The sequence below is a fragment of the Aulostomus chinensis genome, chromosome 17 (genome assembly GCF_037954235.1).
Source record: "Aulostomus chinensis isolate RoL2024-O1b breed Wild chromosome 17, RoL_Achi_v1.0, whole genome shotgun sequence".
NCBI classification, from domain to species: domain Eukaryota; kingdom Metazoa; phylum Chordata; class Actinopteri; order Syngnathiformes; family Aulostomidae; genus Aulostomus; species Aulostomus chinensis.
In genome coordinates this window covers 26,642,227-26,657,665 of record NC_141336.1, presented here as the reverse complement: position 1 = coordinate 26,657,665, position 15,439 = coordinate 26,642,227, and the positions used below count along the sequence as shown (strand labels likewise).

At 46.9% G+C, this 15,439-nt stretch overlaps 1 protein-coding gene across 6 annotated transcripts in view; it reads right to left on the bottom strand.

Moving 5' to 3' along the window:
* The window catches only part of hectd1 (HECT domain containing 1), a 39,280-nt gene that overhangs the window by 22,827 nt on the left and 1,014 nt on the right, over nt 1-15,439 (bottom strand). For 2 of the 6 annotated variants that reach the window (XM_086183042.1, XM_086183048.1), the window contains exons 1-19: nt 15,044-15,269; nt 10,848-11,009; nt 10,030-10,179; nt 9,720-9,954; nt 6,797-7,024; nt 6,373-6,654; nt 6,025-6,295; nt 5,813-5,889; nt 5,632-5,730; nt 5,409-5,523; nt 4,967-5,141; nt 4,598-4,736; nt 3,919-4,089; nt 2,521-2,743; nt 2,157-2,420; nt 1,862-2,073; nt 817-966; nt 641-735; nt 222-327 (exon numbers count right to left, since the gene is read on the bottom strand). In XM_086183042.1, the coding sequence (XP_086039168.1) occupies nt 222-327; nt 641-735; nt 817-966; nt 1,862-2,073; nt 2,157-2,420; nt 2,521-2,743; nt 3,919-4,089; nt 4,598-4,736; nt 4,967-5,141; nt 5,409-5,523; nt 5,632-5,730; nt 5,813-5,889; nt 6,025-6,295; nt 6,373-6,654; nt 6,797-7,024; nt 9,720-9,954; nt 10,030-10,169 (2,982 nt within the window). In that variant the 5' untranslated portion in view covers nt 10,170-10,179; nt 10,848-11,009; nt 15,044-15,269. Of the gene's footprint in view, nt 1-221; nt 328-640; nt 736-816; nt 967-1,861; nt 2,074-2,156; nt 2,421-2,520; nt 2,744-3,918; nt 4,090-4,597; nt 4,737-4,966; nt 5,142-5,408; nt 5,524-5,631; nt 5,731-5,812; nt 5,890-6,024; nt 6,296-6,372; nt 6,655-6,796; nt 7,025-9,719; nt 9,955-10,029; nt 10,180-10,847; nt 11,010-15,043; nt 15,270-15,439 lie in introns of those variants that run through there. The other 4 variants (XM_086183044.1, XM_086183047.1, XM_086183045.1 and 1 more) reach the window with 3 other exon arrangements.

Genomic DNA, 15,439 nt, shown 5'->3' with positions numbered 1-15,439 from the left:
TCCACTAGGGATCAGCACATTCAATCAATGACTGATAAATGATCATTAAGAATTTTGTTGATTACTTTAAATCTAATTGATCAAAGGAGGCTGTGTTATGAAGTGTAAGTTCACTGTGCTGGAGTGGTGTTTGATGATGATCGATCAAGAAAACATCTTGAAGTGCCCAACCAACCCCCACAATATGACAGACAACAGATAAGAGTGAGAGACAGACAAACCTGCAGGTTGTATGAGGATCCAGGAGTGTCATACAGGTGCAGAGGTAGGCGTTCTATTGACTCCAGCACAGCTATTAGTTTACGGATTAAGGCAACAGCTGGTCGGCTGCGCGCACGCACGCACACGCGTGCACGCACGCACGCACACACACACACACGCACACACACACACACACACACACACACACACACACGCAGGTCATTAGGATAATCAACATTTACTTTGGATCCCACACAGCTGTGAAGAAGAATGTTGCTGGCATTGTCACCTCAAAAATTACAAATATTTTTACTGAAGAAACCAAATTGTTTGAAAAGTGAAACATATGAATATGAAACAAGTACTGGCCCCAGGTACTGGCTGGAGTTGGTTCTTTGATGTGGACACATCAGTTGCCAAATAGTGAACACGTCCTCACCTTTCATCGTCTTCATTCTCACTGAAAGCCGCCTTAAAGACATTGATCCGCTCCATTAAAGGCTTACAATCATGTTTCAGGTCCAGTTCCACACTCTGCACACAGACAGAAACATGCTGGATACCAGGCCTCCCAGTGACGTGCAGCATCTTTGACGGAGGTAAAAGATCACTCACGTTGTTGAGGACAGTGAAAAGTGCCTGCACCAGGCCACTGCTGCACATCTCATACGGTGAGATGGTGTTTTCATCCTTCAAAACCACAATCAGGTTCTCCAGAGCAGTTTTCATCAGGTCCCGCCACGTGTTCTCTCCTTCAATACACTGCTGACACAACATCAACACATCTGGATTGACCACTCTGCCACATCATCCAGAGGGCGAGAGCTCAGACCTGCATATCCTCCATGCAGATCTGAGCTCTCGCCCTCTGCAGTCGATGCAGAGTTCTCCTATGTAAACTCAGAACTCATTGGGTCCTGCCTCTCTCAAGCTTTTTATCAATACTGCTTGAGGCAGCAGGGATTGTGGAATTGGTTCTCGATTCCCAGTGGAAGAACACAATAAGTGTTATGTGCTGTTGACTGTTGATTGGTACAGCTGGTGCTGTACATACGTAGTTTGTCTGTGGAGGCACTGGTGTGCATTCAAGCCAATGAGAGCGCAGAGCCACACCTTCCACACACCTTTAAAGACAAGAAATGCAATCTAACGCATTAACTTACGTTTTTGCTACTGTCAGTCTGAAAATCATCAAAACCAAGGAATGGGCCACCTAGCATTTTACCAAACAACTTATCTAGTAAATTAGCAAAAAACTCTGCTGCAAAGTATTTTAATTACAAAAACTATACTCTTATAAGGTTGGATGATTGATGCTGAATCAGATTTGTTAAATTGCAATTTGAATGCATTTTGCAAAACTTTAAACATTTAGACCTAAAAACTCAGTATTTTGTCAATAACTTCAAGTATTTTCTGAAAAACAGGATAGATGGTCCACTAAAGCCTTTACTTTTCCACATCTGCAGAAGATGGAAACCTCTGGCTGACCTCTCAATAACTTGCTTTTATGCTCATTAAATATTTCACAACTTTGCTGTCTTGAACGCCACAACTATAAACGCTGAACTGCAACCTGAAGCAGCTGTTAGCAGGTCTTCATGTTGGCAAGAGTTCCATGCTGAGTGTTTTTGGAAGTTCTAGAGGGGCACGAACCCACCTGTCTCTTGGTGTGCAGCTCCCAGGCGGACTCCAGCTGCGTGGAGATGTTCCTAAGCGTGACTACCACGCCTCTGGGCATGCTCTCTACGGCCTTGAAGTGGTCATCGTACAGCTCCCTTGCCATGCTTCTCACTTTCTGCTTTGTCTTTTCTAGCTTTGACTTCAACTTCCTGCCTCGCTTCCCCGTCCAGCCCGTCACAAACTCAGAGCCTGAAAACACAACTTCAGTGATCCTATGGCGTCACCAGCAGGTCAAAGGTTCCACCTGTTCTGCTGGAAACAATCAAACTCACCCAGCGATGTCTCAGCAGTGAACGAGTGTTTGGTTCCTCTGTTGGACTCAAAGACGAAGCCCGGCAGGTCCTCCTTCAGGATGGTGGCCTGCTGTCCATCTGAGTTGTGGATAGCGATCTCTCCATCCTTCAGGCAGGTCAGAGACCAGTTCCCCACGGTCAGCTTAGTAGGACCCACACTGGACAGGATGGGCTGACTGGCCGTCACCGGTTTGACCTGACTCCTTGCTCGCTGCAGCTTCTCCAGGAACTCGCTGCGAGATTCTGTGGGGGCAGGGGGCAGGAAGAAGGGTAATGGTGAGGACAAAAGAGAACAGAGGACAACAGGCGTAAAGAGTGTGTGTGTTATGTGCGCTGTTGGTACCAGAGCTATCTGACCCGCCCTCTGGGCTCCCACTTGAGTACATTGTTGCCAATTTCCCATCCAGGATAAACCGGAACCAGCCGTTGGAGCCGTTTGAGAGCTCCAGAGCAGCAGCATCAGACCAGATGTAGAGACAGTCCCGTCCTCTGATGATGGACCAGTCCCTCCAGTGATACGGCTTCCCTTGCTGGATCTCCCTTGCGTCCTCCTGCACCTCTTCCTCCTGCAGGAAGACACCACTGTTAATGTTTCTACCTCCAGGTGTTAGGTGACCTGCTCATCTGTGGTCACACAAATGAACCAGAAAAAATATGACAGTCCAGAGCTGCTTCAGGTCCTGATGTATTTTCTGAACTGGAAAGCAGATGATGAATCGTTAGATCGTCTTCATCACTGAAGGTTGCAGCTGGAAAATATGCTTTCATCATGGCAACATCTCCCTTCATAATTGGAATGTTCATGTACGGACTTGATTGTTCTAGAATTTGTGTTTCACGAGTGCAGCGCTCGTTCCAAAGAAGCACATGAAAACAAAACAGAAGCTTGACTTAGTCATGTGCTTGTTTGGCCATCAGCACCACAGAGATAAGACAGATAGTAGGACAGCAGAGAGTTGCTGAACACGGTGTCTACAACAAGTTCACATCAGGTGGTCGAGCCAGCCATCTTTCAGGCTCCTCTGAGTGCATCTGAAGCCTGGCGGACCAACTGAGGGGAGAGCTGCCAAAGACACCAAGCATCCACAGCGGAGACCCGGGCGATTGAAAACGTTTTTGACTAGTTTAATATCAAGCTGGTTTTCTGACTGGAAAAAAATTTCCATCAATTGCCGCAGTACAGTCAATGCTTATCGTGCACGACTGATAACGCAGATCAATAGCACTCATTAAGGTCGTCGTCTTTCGCTTATTCCTTACTAGTAAGAGTCGGGGGGGTGGAGCCTATCCCAGCATCTACGGGCGAGAGGCGGGGTTCACCCTGGACAGGTCTCCAGTCCATTGCAGGGCCAACATACAGAGACGAACAACCATTCACACTCACATTCACACCTACGGTCAATTTAGAGAATCAATCAGCCTCGTCCCCAAATTGATGTCTTTGGACTGTGGAGGAAGCTGGAGTACCAGAGAGAACCCAGCAGGAACAGGGAGAACATGGAGACTCACCCAGAAAGATCCCGTGCCCGAGCCGGGACTCGAACCCGGAACCTTCTTGCTGTGAGGCCACAGTGCTGACCACTGCACCACCGTGCAGCCCTCACTCATTAAGGTCTTCAATAAAAAGCAGCGTGTCCTTCAGCAGCAGCAGATGATACTGCTGGACTGAGACACAACGACAGCTTGGGCTTCAATACTTTAGCCCATGAGAACCTTGATGGATAACCACACACACACACACCTTCTCTGGTTTGGCCTCGTCTTCATTCTCGTCATCAGATGCTGGTCCAGCCAGTGTGGACACTTTGTTGATGACTCCCAGTCGGGCCAGCTGATCAAGAAACACGTCTCCTCCTTTATCCACCAAATCTCGGATGATCTGAAGAGCCAGGAGGTGCCCGTCGTCATCGTCCTGACAGGAAGACACGTAGAGGTTAGTCTGGTGGGTTGGTGGACGTTTCTATGCTGCACTTCTCCATCTTTGAAACATGCATAGGAACAGCAACTTCTTTTTCTTTCTACTGATGTTTCATTGCTGGACCTCCTGGACTATTTCAATAACTTTAAGAGGTGGGATAGCAAACAATTTGATTGGCCATGGCTGCAGACAGGTCAGTTTTAGTACGTTTGATTTCCTAGCCCAGACGGGACTGTACAATGTTTCATATTCTTATTGCAGTTGTAACCTTGTGGGCTTGTTTTGTATTTTTTCTGTTTTTTGTAGAGTGCCTTGATCACCTGAAACTGTGTCTCAATGTGCTCTGGAAAGATAACTTTACCATGTTCATCAGCTAGTGTCTCTCCACTGTTGGGTGAGAAGCAGGATGTATAGAGTCAACTAAAAACACCTAAGCTCAACACACTGTGTGTCTCTGGCATTGAGAGCTGATCTTGTTACATCTTGATGATTGTGAGTCTACCTCCTGGTCCAGGACAGTTGCAGTGATCTCCACTAGCACAGTGGGCAGGTTGTGTCCTGTCTCGCTGTCACACACTTCCTTAAGCAGAACTTCACTGCTGTAGTGAACCATCTTCCTAATCAGAGCCAGACTGGCTTTCCTGAAAAACACACGCACACAAACACTCAGGGTTCCCAAGAGTACCTGTCAGTAAGACTTAAAACGATGGTGCAGAATATCACATCAAGGGCTCCGCTGTTGCATCGTTAGTGTTTCAGCTGTAAAAATGTAAAATGTGATGCACTGCAGCTTTAACTATATTGAGGAGGTTTGAAATGCATGCAGGCGAGTGGCGAATGAGCTCAAGAACGTTATCAAAGGGATAGTTACCTAATAGAAGGCAGCATGGTTTGCTGAAAAGTTTGTGCAAAAACAGGCAGAAGTCTCTTCAGGTAGATGGGAGCCATCTCTGGGTCCCCTTTGGGCTCACTGCCTTCCTCTTCCTCTTTGTTCACATCCTTCTTCTTCTTATCATCACCTTTGTTCACCGGACACATCCAGTCTCCTGCAACACATGGGGCTAGTCACAACCTTTGACCTCCCCTATCATGACGAGAGTTCAAGTGACACGATTGAGCCTTGTCAGGGTTAGATATGACGACACTTCCATGTCAAGCTAGGTCATACATGCAACAATAACATGTTTAAAATGAGAATACATTGTGTAGATAAATATTTCTGCACCAAAGTATTGGGACAAGCTTGGTCACCAGATTGCGGCGTGGTGAACGGTTGGAGGATGCAGAGTGATAAACAAGATTCCTCTACTGACCTGGCGACTGCAGGATAGCCACCACCTCGCTGTGTCCTCGCTCCCTCGCCTTGTCCAGGGGAGTTTTTCCATCCTCGTCCCTCAGGTCAGGATTCGCTCCATGGCGCAGCAGAGTCTGCATGTGCGCATACACACGCGCACACACACACCAGAGTGAAAACGTTACATACACGCACACATTTCATCATGTTTAAATCACATCACGACCCGCAACATTTGTTACCTTGGCAACTTGTGGCCGTCCAAAACAGGCAGCATAATGTAGTGAGGATGACCTTTGACCTCTGTTGACATCCGCCCCCCTCTCACACAAGAATTCAACCTGAATCAATAAACATGCAGATGGTCAAAAATGAACAGGAAAAAGGAGGCTCTGAATCCTTGCGGAGGCGCTTCGTTGTTACCATTTCCTGCGTGCCGAAGGCTGACGCCCAGTTGAGCAGTGTCTGTCCCACATCATCCATGAAGTTCACCTCAAAGGCTGCAACAGAAACCAGTCAGCAATTTACTCACATTTGGATAAGAATTGAATTCTTCAGTTTGTATTTTTTTTTATCAACTCTGGTGGTAACTTCGCTGAGGCTCATGGGTACTGTGGTGTTGAGGCAGTGGTCACCTCCGGTGTCGATGGCATCAATGAGTGCGTCAGTGTCTTTGCTGCGGATACAGTCGATGAGCTGTCGGTGCGATCTCTCCCCTGAGCTGTCCAGGCGTCGTAGGCCAGGAATGCGACCCGTCGAACCCGCTGTGGACTTGGGCAGCGCCTTGCGACCCTCAAACAGAAGCACAAGCAGGAGGTCCACCAGTCGCATGGTGTCCAGCACACAGCGCTCATCTCCTCCTAGAGCGGACTCCATCGAATCAGGCAGAGCTGAGCGCAGCAGGTCCTGAAGACAATACCAGGTAAGGTTGAATTAAAAGAATCACGAACTCTGGCAGCTATGACTGCGAAGGGTTGACCTACATGCGTGACAAGTGGCGAGCCCCTGCACAACGTGGACAGTAGGCTGACAATGGTTGACACCTGATTGCTCAGTTTGGAGTCAGGAGCTGAGGGGGCAGCGCCTGTGGAGGTTCGGCCTGGCTTACAGGCAGAGGCGGGGCCTGTCACAGTGCCACCGGCAGCCGCCATGCGGGACAGCAGCTCTTCAGTCAGACCGTGTTTGGCTAAAGGTGCAGGGTCGACCCCACGGCGGGTGAAACGGTCAGCCAACGAGGCAAAGCAACGCAAAGCCCCATCTGATACCTGAAGGACAAACTGAGTTAGACTGACTGCCTGAGCTCACAGGGTTCTGGTCACGACACACCAGAGCTCAGGCGTGTCACTGGAAGTAGAAAAACCAGAGTGGTGCACCCACTTCTTCATTCTTGACAGACTCTTTTGTTACCTGGTGGTCTTCGTGTTTGAGGAGGCTGGACAGAGACTCAACGCATGTCTCCAGAGACGAATCCTGAGGCTCCATCTTGCTGCAGAGCCGGGAAACAACAGCCATGGCTGAGTGGAGAGTGTCTTTATGGACCAGGTGGCCACTGTCTCTGATGAAGCTCAGCACACAGTTCAGACCGCCAGCCTCGAACACAGCACCGGACTCCCGGGTACAGATCAGCTCCAGCACCTGAGGACGAACACATCCATGAATCAGGGAGAAAAATCCAACACACACAGACAAAAATCTGCATCAGGCAAAGGTAATGGAGAAGAATTTGTGTCATTTGGTTCAGTTGAAAAATGTTTCACTCAAGTGAGGACTTCATGCAACACTGATGAAGAACAGCTCCCAGATCTGCACGACCTCAGTGACGGATCAAACTGAAGGACAAACTTCCTGCAGTTGATCTGATCAACTCTATTCACAAAACCAGCATTTTTACAATTGTTATCATGTGATTATGTTAGAGGCCAGACAAATCATACATTCAGATTTTATAGTCCTGTCTGCAGTCCTGATATTGTTATTTTAGCATCATTTGCTCTGGTAAATAAAATTATATATCAGTCAAATCTACACTGGAAGGAGCCGTCATCCCAACTCAGTTCCTGGAGACACTGTGAAACTCCTGGCGTTGTTTGCATGTCCGGATGAACATAACATTTGCGTACGTGACAAAACTAATCTGACCGTCGCATCTTAAAATTTGACTACTAAATTATGGTCCTAGAGAGAGCAGACACCAGGAGATCCAGCAGCATTTTACTTCATAAAAACAGACGAGGAGGTTGAACAGCAGCTTTGTGTCTCCCAGCACAGCAGATCAGTTTGTGGCACAGGGGGCTTCAACTTAGTGAGGTCAGAATAAAGACCAACTGTCCTGTGAGGAGCCTTCATGGATGTCTGGTAGCGCAGGGTAACCATCTCGTGCCCGCGGTGACGACAAGATACGGCACGACACTCAGCACCGGTCAGGAGTTCTCAGCCTCAGGGCCTTCTCACACTGGGAGAGCAACTGCGTGAACAAAGTGTCTGGTTTTACAGAGGCACATCAAGTGATGCTGCTGAGCCAACGAGGGTGTGACAGCACTTTGATCACTGTACGTGAAACCAAGTCTGGTTTATGTAAATGACTGATTGAATGAAATATAAATCAGGACCTGGAACTTCCAACTAAATGTCAGGCTCCAGGTTACAGCTCAGTGGTGAGGTCAACGTGGTCAGGCCAGGAGGTGCTAGCAGGGGGAAGAGGGATATATGTGACTCAACCCTGCTTCAACACAATACGGGTCAGCCGGGACAAGAGTGAGTGCATGCTCAGTTGGCCTTACGGGCAAAAGTCAAAACCTGGTTCTATAAAAAGGATCCTGTTCCGCTTTTACAAAACATGAAATTCAAAAATGTTTGGGCTACAGCCTGCAGAGGCAAAGTCCTCATCACACCCACTCAAGGCACCAGAGCTGCACACCGAGAAGTCCTGCCAGTTCCAAAACAGTAATTTATTGTTAACTCTGTGTTGAAATCACCAGGATAAGAACCAGTTAGCTAAATAAGCAAGACAGAATTAGCTTTTGCTGTGACGTGATCAATGCTGGCTCTGTAAAATTATGTTGTGTTCAAGTGTGACATCAAGGCATGAATCTGACATAATGCAGTTGTTTGGGCGAGAAATGTTCATTCATGGCAACACTGAGTCTTAATGCAGACAAACCATGTCTAAGAAATAACATGCCAATGGCATAATATGTATATATAGTACATTGCAGTATGTACATGTGTATTTCATTAGCCATGTTCACTGAAGGCTAGAAATATCTTGCTCTGTTCAGAAAGAGTCACTTGTTAAGCGATTAGAGCAAAACCAGGCCTGTAAAAACATACCGTCGCCTCGCATTTGCATCGAATAACAAAAAAAACTGGCAGTTTTACTGATTAAGACCCTGACTGAAGGGTTCTTGATGGTGTCGATATCATTAAAATGAATGAGCCCTGTCCTGAGTGAACCTCCTCTGATGCTGGATAATGACACACTGACCCCATTCATGATAAGCAAAGGTCAAAGAGCAGATCCTCAAATAGCCACTGATGACACGTCACTCTAAAATTGATGACATCACAAACTTAAGCTGCTGAGTCACCAGATAAACATTCATCTCTCTGGCCAGTAGGTGGAGCGGTAATATCCGGTGCACAGCAACCATTCAAGTGCACAACTGCACCGCCATCAGACCTGTTAATTGGTCTTCCCATAGGTTTGAACTTGTAAACATGTGTCATGCAAGCACTTCTCAGAAAGGACAGTCCAAAAGAAATGATGGAAAGGACAACCTGGAAAAAGTAAGTGTAGCATTTTGAGTCCAAACTGAACGAGGTTTTCACTGTTGTTTCTGAGGGTCCCAAAGAACAAACTTCTCCTGCAGACTCCTCGGTGATGATGTCACTCTTCTAGTCCAGACTCCCTTCCGGAAACCCACATGATTGTTAGCATCCAGCAGGCTCCGCCTTTTGGTGTTTAAACACAAGCGAAGTGCCCCCTGCTGCTTCACCACAGCTTCTCTCTCTTAGGCCACATGAGAGGTCAAAGTGCAGCCATGTTGCGAAGCTCTAGCTGGTTGGCGTTCAATCAAGATGTCCACCAACTGGGAAGACACAACTATGATCAACCAAAATCCAGCCCAGCAAAGTCTAGCCCCTCAGAGCCTGTTGTTGTAAAACCTGGGGAAGGTTTCTTGTGTTAAAGAGTGGATGCAGCCCAACTCTCCAGTCTGATCTTTAGATGCAGCTGACTGAGAGAAAAGTGCTGGAGATGAACGCAAATCTGGAAGGCAGCTCAGCCACCACGTAAGTGGGGCAGACTAATTATCATCAATTATCGTCCTACCTTGACACACTGCTCAGCCAGATCTCGGCTGGTCCTGTTGTTCAGCTCCACCACCACGAGCCGGTTGCATAATGCTTTTATGGCGCCATCCACTCCCACGATCCTCCGGGTGCACTCTGCCGACACATCCAGGTAGTAGGTGATGGCTCGGGCAGTGACTTCCAATACGTTGTCTGGGGCGCTCTCATCCAGAAAGATCTTGCAGAGCGCCGGGAGGAAGGTCCGGGGAGGACACCTGGACAGAGGGAGGGAGCAGGGTCACTGCCGAGTCCACGCTTGCCTGTGTCAGTCATCAGTCCATAAAACTCACGTCTCAAAGCAGCGGTCGACGTTGTCTGACATGAGCAGCAGCATGCACAGCTGCTCCAGAGCAATGAGCTGCATGTCACGCTCATCGCCTTGACCCATCTGCAGCCATTCCAGCAGAGTGTCTGGGTCCACGTCCGCCATGATGGCTGGCCTGGGGACCCACACATACAACACACACTTTACACATCATGTACACACACGTTAGCTCCGGGGCTTGGTGGCGATAGGGTTTAAATTCACTTTGACTTTAAATGCTTGATGTGACATCTGACACAGAATCACTGATCTGATCACTAAATCTATTTTAATTAAGCTGTTCTTGTCCAAAAGAACATACTTTTGAATAATTTACTTGTGACATTTTCAATGGCAGCATATTGGGGCCATGGCAGTTTGACTTTTTTTTTAAGATTAAAAAAAAAAAAACATTTAAAAAATTTCCCAAAAAATCTTTGGGTTTTGTTCCAGGGAACTACATCACCTCACTTTGAATGTCTTGGGTTAAATTTCACCTTTTCCACCCATATCTGGATTTTAAATTTTCATAGAATATTTCATTTTCTCTTGTAATTTTGACATGTTAACCTCATGTTTTCAAATATACAAACAAATAGTTTTAAATCTGTTTCCTTCATTAGCCGCACTGCTCCTCTTGTAGACGCTGGTTGAGAGGTGGGTCAATCACAGGTCAGTCATTTAGTCACAGACAACACTGTTGAGTGTCCAGTTCAACTTTTGGTCAGTGAGAGGAAACAACAGCACTGTGACTTCTTACTGTCTCAAACTGCACAAACCCTCGGGCATCACGTGACCTCTCACCTGGCTCCCTGTTGGCTACCCGGTCTGGCTCAGTGCCAATCACTGCTCACAATTGCGTCTCTGTTTGGGACTCATCCAACCAACTGGATGAAGGAGAAGAACACTGACAAGAATGTAGTCACTCGCTCTCACAGGGGGTTCTGGGACATGTAGTCTCTTGACCTGCACAGAGGAGTGGAAGATATGTCAACAACTGAACACAGGCTGGAAAGAAAGATTCACAATTTAGCGCTGAGGCTTTTCTCTGTTGGATTCGTCACCAAATGCTTGGGAAGAACGAAGTGGCACACTGGCGCAACTCGGCCCCTGCTGAGGGCTTTACAGCTAACTGGGCGTGATGAAGCTAACCATGTTGTTGTGCAGTGATTGGCTGGCCAGCTTCCGCGAGTCACTGCACAACAACAGAAATGCAAGTGAACAAAGTAGCAACGTCAAGAGGGCATGACACTCAATATTGTTTTCATTCTTCATCTCACAGGATCGTCGCGAGTGAGTCAACAAAGGGATGTGATCTGCAATTTGTCTTCTACGAGGAAAAAAGTAATATTTGGTTTTGCATTTCAGTGAAGTGTGCACAGGACACACACACAGCAGTAAGTCACTGTATGATCTGTACTGTGATGAGGCACAGAGTGCCTGACTCAGCACTTCTGTGTTGCTCTGAGCTGTCAGGTACAGCACCTTGGTGATTTGCATCCAGCACTCCTGTGTATTTTTGGAATTCATGTGTGCATACGTGACTCACGCGACGAGCTTCATGAAAGACATCTCCATCCGGTGTTTGATACAGTTTTCTTGTACTACAGAATGCAAAAGATGATTCTGCCTAATGTATTCGTTAATCTTATTTTTGAAGTTTTATTCAAACCACAGAGCAACAATAACACTTCAACAGAAAAACTGCCGTGGAGCTTCCGGGACGGCAGAGAAAAAGTTAATCCAGTAACCATGTCAGTACACATCCACACTGAGCAGCAGGGCATGCTGGGAGTTTGGTGGGTGCTGGCTTAGTTGATTAGGGCCTAATTTGAAGCCAGCCAGCCAGCCTGTGTGAATGCTGGCCTGTCTGGATATAAACAGGCTGTGCTCAGACAGATCCTCTTATCACAGATTAATCATCACAACTTGCCAGGGAGCGTTTTGACCCTCTCTCCTCACCCATTCTCCCTTCAGGCAACGGCAGCAGCCCGGGTGACGCTGGCCATCGCCCAGTCAGTCACAGGGTTTGGCTGTCACCCCCTTTAACCCCTCACTGTGTCCTGTGTCCAGGTCAGAGGAATGCATTTGTTTCTTTTCCATTACCGATTCCTTCTGACAACACTCGGGCCATTGGGGCAAACAACGGCTGTCATTTCAAACGCTCAAGGTTTGTGAGACCGACCAGAATTCAATTATTACAAAAACAAAACAAAAGTTTCAGAGACAGTTCAGTATGAGGAGACCAAGCTGACGTTCCCAGATGAGTTACACCGAATGCAACATTACCATCACAGTGCTTCCTCTAGAAATGTCTGATTGTGTGGAGAGGGTTGGATCTGGTGCCTTTTTTGGGGAAAAATGAAAATTTGACACATTGCTCTCCTCCGCTACTTCTGCCTCTCTACTCATCCGATGGATCATCGAGAAGGAGGGACATTAGATCCTCTCACAACACCGGTATTTCATCACACAGTTGAGAACATTCAACTGCAGGCCCAGCCACCATCGACATCATAGAATCACTAACTTTTCTTTCTCTTCAAATTTCACACCATAACATCAACATAAATTAAGTACATTGAACCTCTCCAAGTTGCTAAATGACATCATCAACGATTTTTCATCATAAGTGATTTGCATGTTATCATGTTGTATGCAGTGAAAGGAATATCGATGCAGCATCCGGCAGCCCCTGCTGCTCGTTAAGGACATGGATTGGGGAACTTAATAACGGGCTATCATGACATTTTGACATTGAAATTTGTTAAGTGTCAAAAGAAATATTCTCCCAACAGTCCAGAGATTCAGTTTACCATCAAAGCTAACAGAACTTCACCATTCACCAGAAAAAGGGCGTTAAGAAGCAATGATTCCTTATTAATAATTCAATCTGTAAGCTATCAAGTATAATTGAAAAATGCTTATAAAATTTTTCAATTCAGCTTCTTTTGTCTATCCTACATCCCAAAAACAAAGTTCATCATTTACTGTCAAAGCCTGCGATGATCAAGCAATTATTCAGATTCAGATGACTTTATTTATCCCCGAGGGGCAATTAAAATACAGTACAACTGAGCAGCATGACATTAAAAAACAAAACAAAGAAAAAAGATCAAAATGGTTGATTAATTTTCTTTTGATCACCTAACTGATGCAGCTCTAGTTGCAAAAGTAATTCTAGAGTTTCAGTAGATGAGAAAAAAAAAACTACAAATGATTGCATTTATGCAGCCATTCCTGCTGGCCAGTCGAACAACAAAATGTCAGTGCAGCTCGCAGGAGCATGGCTGGTTCTATCGCCCTGTTCTCAAATAACTGCTTACACTTGGTTGATATCTGGAGATGGAACCAAGTGTGTGACAGGAGCAGTGAAACGCGTCATCATCCATTAAGAACTGTTCATGAAATCCTATCATATGATGAGTACACCAACACTGTCTGGATTGTTTTCTGTTTTGAAACTTACTTTAATCATCTAAATGTTCTCTGAATAATCTTCTATGTGATGTTGCTGTTTTGATAAGAAACAACTACTTTTTAGGTTCTGTACACACGACTGCTGTAAACTACGGTGGCGATCGGTCCAATTGCTGGCGTCTGGTTCAGTGTGTTCGTTTAAAATTCAAACACACAGTTGCACCACAGCCAGGACCAGCTGGGGCCATTTCACGACATCACCCATCCAGACCCCTCACAGGGAACTGGGCTGACCACCCGGCTGCTACAAACAGGGCCTCATTGAGCTGGAGTCAAAGCAAAGGTGACTGGACCTCGAAGTATGTAGTAGTAAATAAGACATAGTTGTTGCCATGACAACAGCAGAGAATAAACATGACTTATCTATCTATGTCTTCAAAAGTTCTTCAAGCTTAAAACACAACTTGCTAGAACACAAGAGTTTTGGGAGAGTCTCCAGCCTGGCAAGGTTGCTCCTGTTGACCTGATGAGAAAAGACCTCCGAAGCCAAGAGCTCAGGACGGCTCATCCCGCACAGCCGACATGGAGCTCTGGAACTCGGATGAAAACATCTAGCGAGGAGCGCTGCAGACCAACTGAAGCTTCTAGATTTCTGCAACTACGTTAGTGTCGTCAAGATTAAATATAAAAATATAATTATGAAATAAACAAGCGCTGTTCAGCCGTGATCCGTTTCCGTATCGCACTGACCTACTTGAAATCAGTCCAAAGTGCGTGACTCGAGATTTGTGCTGCCAGAAACAGCCGCAGACAAACTTGTTATGAATAACAAGGATGAGTAGCCGTATCTGGCCGAGCTAAGCTAACGGTGTGACCGCAACTCACACCGTGAATTACTGCAGAAGCAGCCCTCTTCTTTCACCAGCCACATATCAGTGTCTGAGGGTATGACAGGGCAGCACGAAGCCCTCCAGCGAGCTGCCCGCCCGGGTCCCGGGGCTTCTATGGCCGAGTGACGAACCTGCTGCCTGTTCCCCAGCATTAGCCTTTAGCTCTACCAACGGTGACTCTCACGTAACACTGGTCACAACTGCGATATTGACAGGCCGCTGACAAATTAACTTCGTGAAACAGATGAAGCACAAACACAATCACACACACGTCGATATCAGGTGCACAACTGAGTCCTCGGATAAAGTTATTCATGAGTTAGCCGGCACAGAAGCAGGGGACAGGTCAAGAAATACGGAAAAATGGCTAACGTTAGCCGGCTAGCTGGCATTAGTATCGAACCAACTACTTCAAATGAAATAAAAGTTGTATTTAATTTAATCTCATAACTTGATGCTTTTCAAAACCTTCACAGTCCAACGACTTCGGTTAGAAAATCAACTGCCGACGCGACATTTAAATTCGCATCCTTATACTCAGCTGACTGGATCCAAGGCCTCGGACTTGAAAAACGAACCACGGGGCTCGATTTCCGAGAGTGCCGGCAGGCCGCGACGCAGCCGCAGGACACCTGCCACGAGCGAACCGGGCCCGGGCTCCAGCTCCACCAGCGGGGAGGAACCACTCACCGTCTATTTCGTCGGTGCAGAAGCGGCAGCAGGCGTGTGAGCTGGGGTCGTGTGTGTCCAGCGGCCCAGTGACTAACTGTGTCTCTCGCCGATGAAGTGGGGTCACATCAAGGGGTTCCCATTTCTTCCGAGCGGGTCTAAAAGGTCAGTACGGCGGGGCGGAAAACACAACAGACCGGGCTGAAATGGAGCAGAGCTGCCTGCCTGTGAGCTGTTCACGGGCCGTCTCTAAGCTCGGAAATAGAATAATCGCGACGTCCAGAGGATTTTAGAGGGAACATACCTTTACGTGGCCTTGTAGAAGACCTTGAAACTTGGCAATTAAAGCCTCTTTCAAGAAGCGGTTTTACCAGCCAGTCATATTTAGTGCTTTTTTGGTTTCCTTTCGCCTTTTCT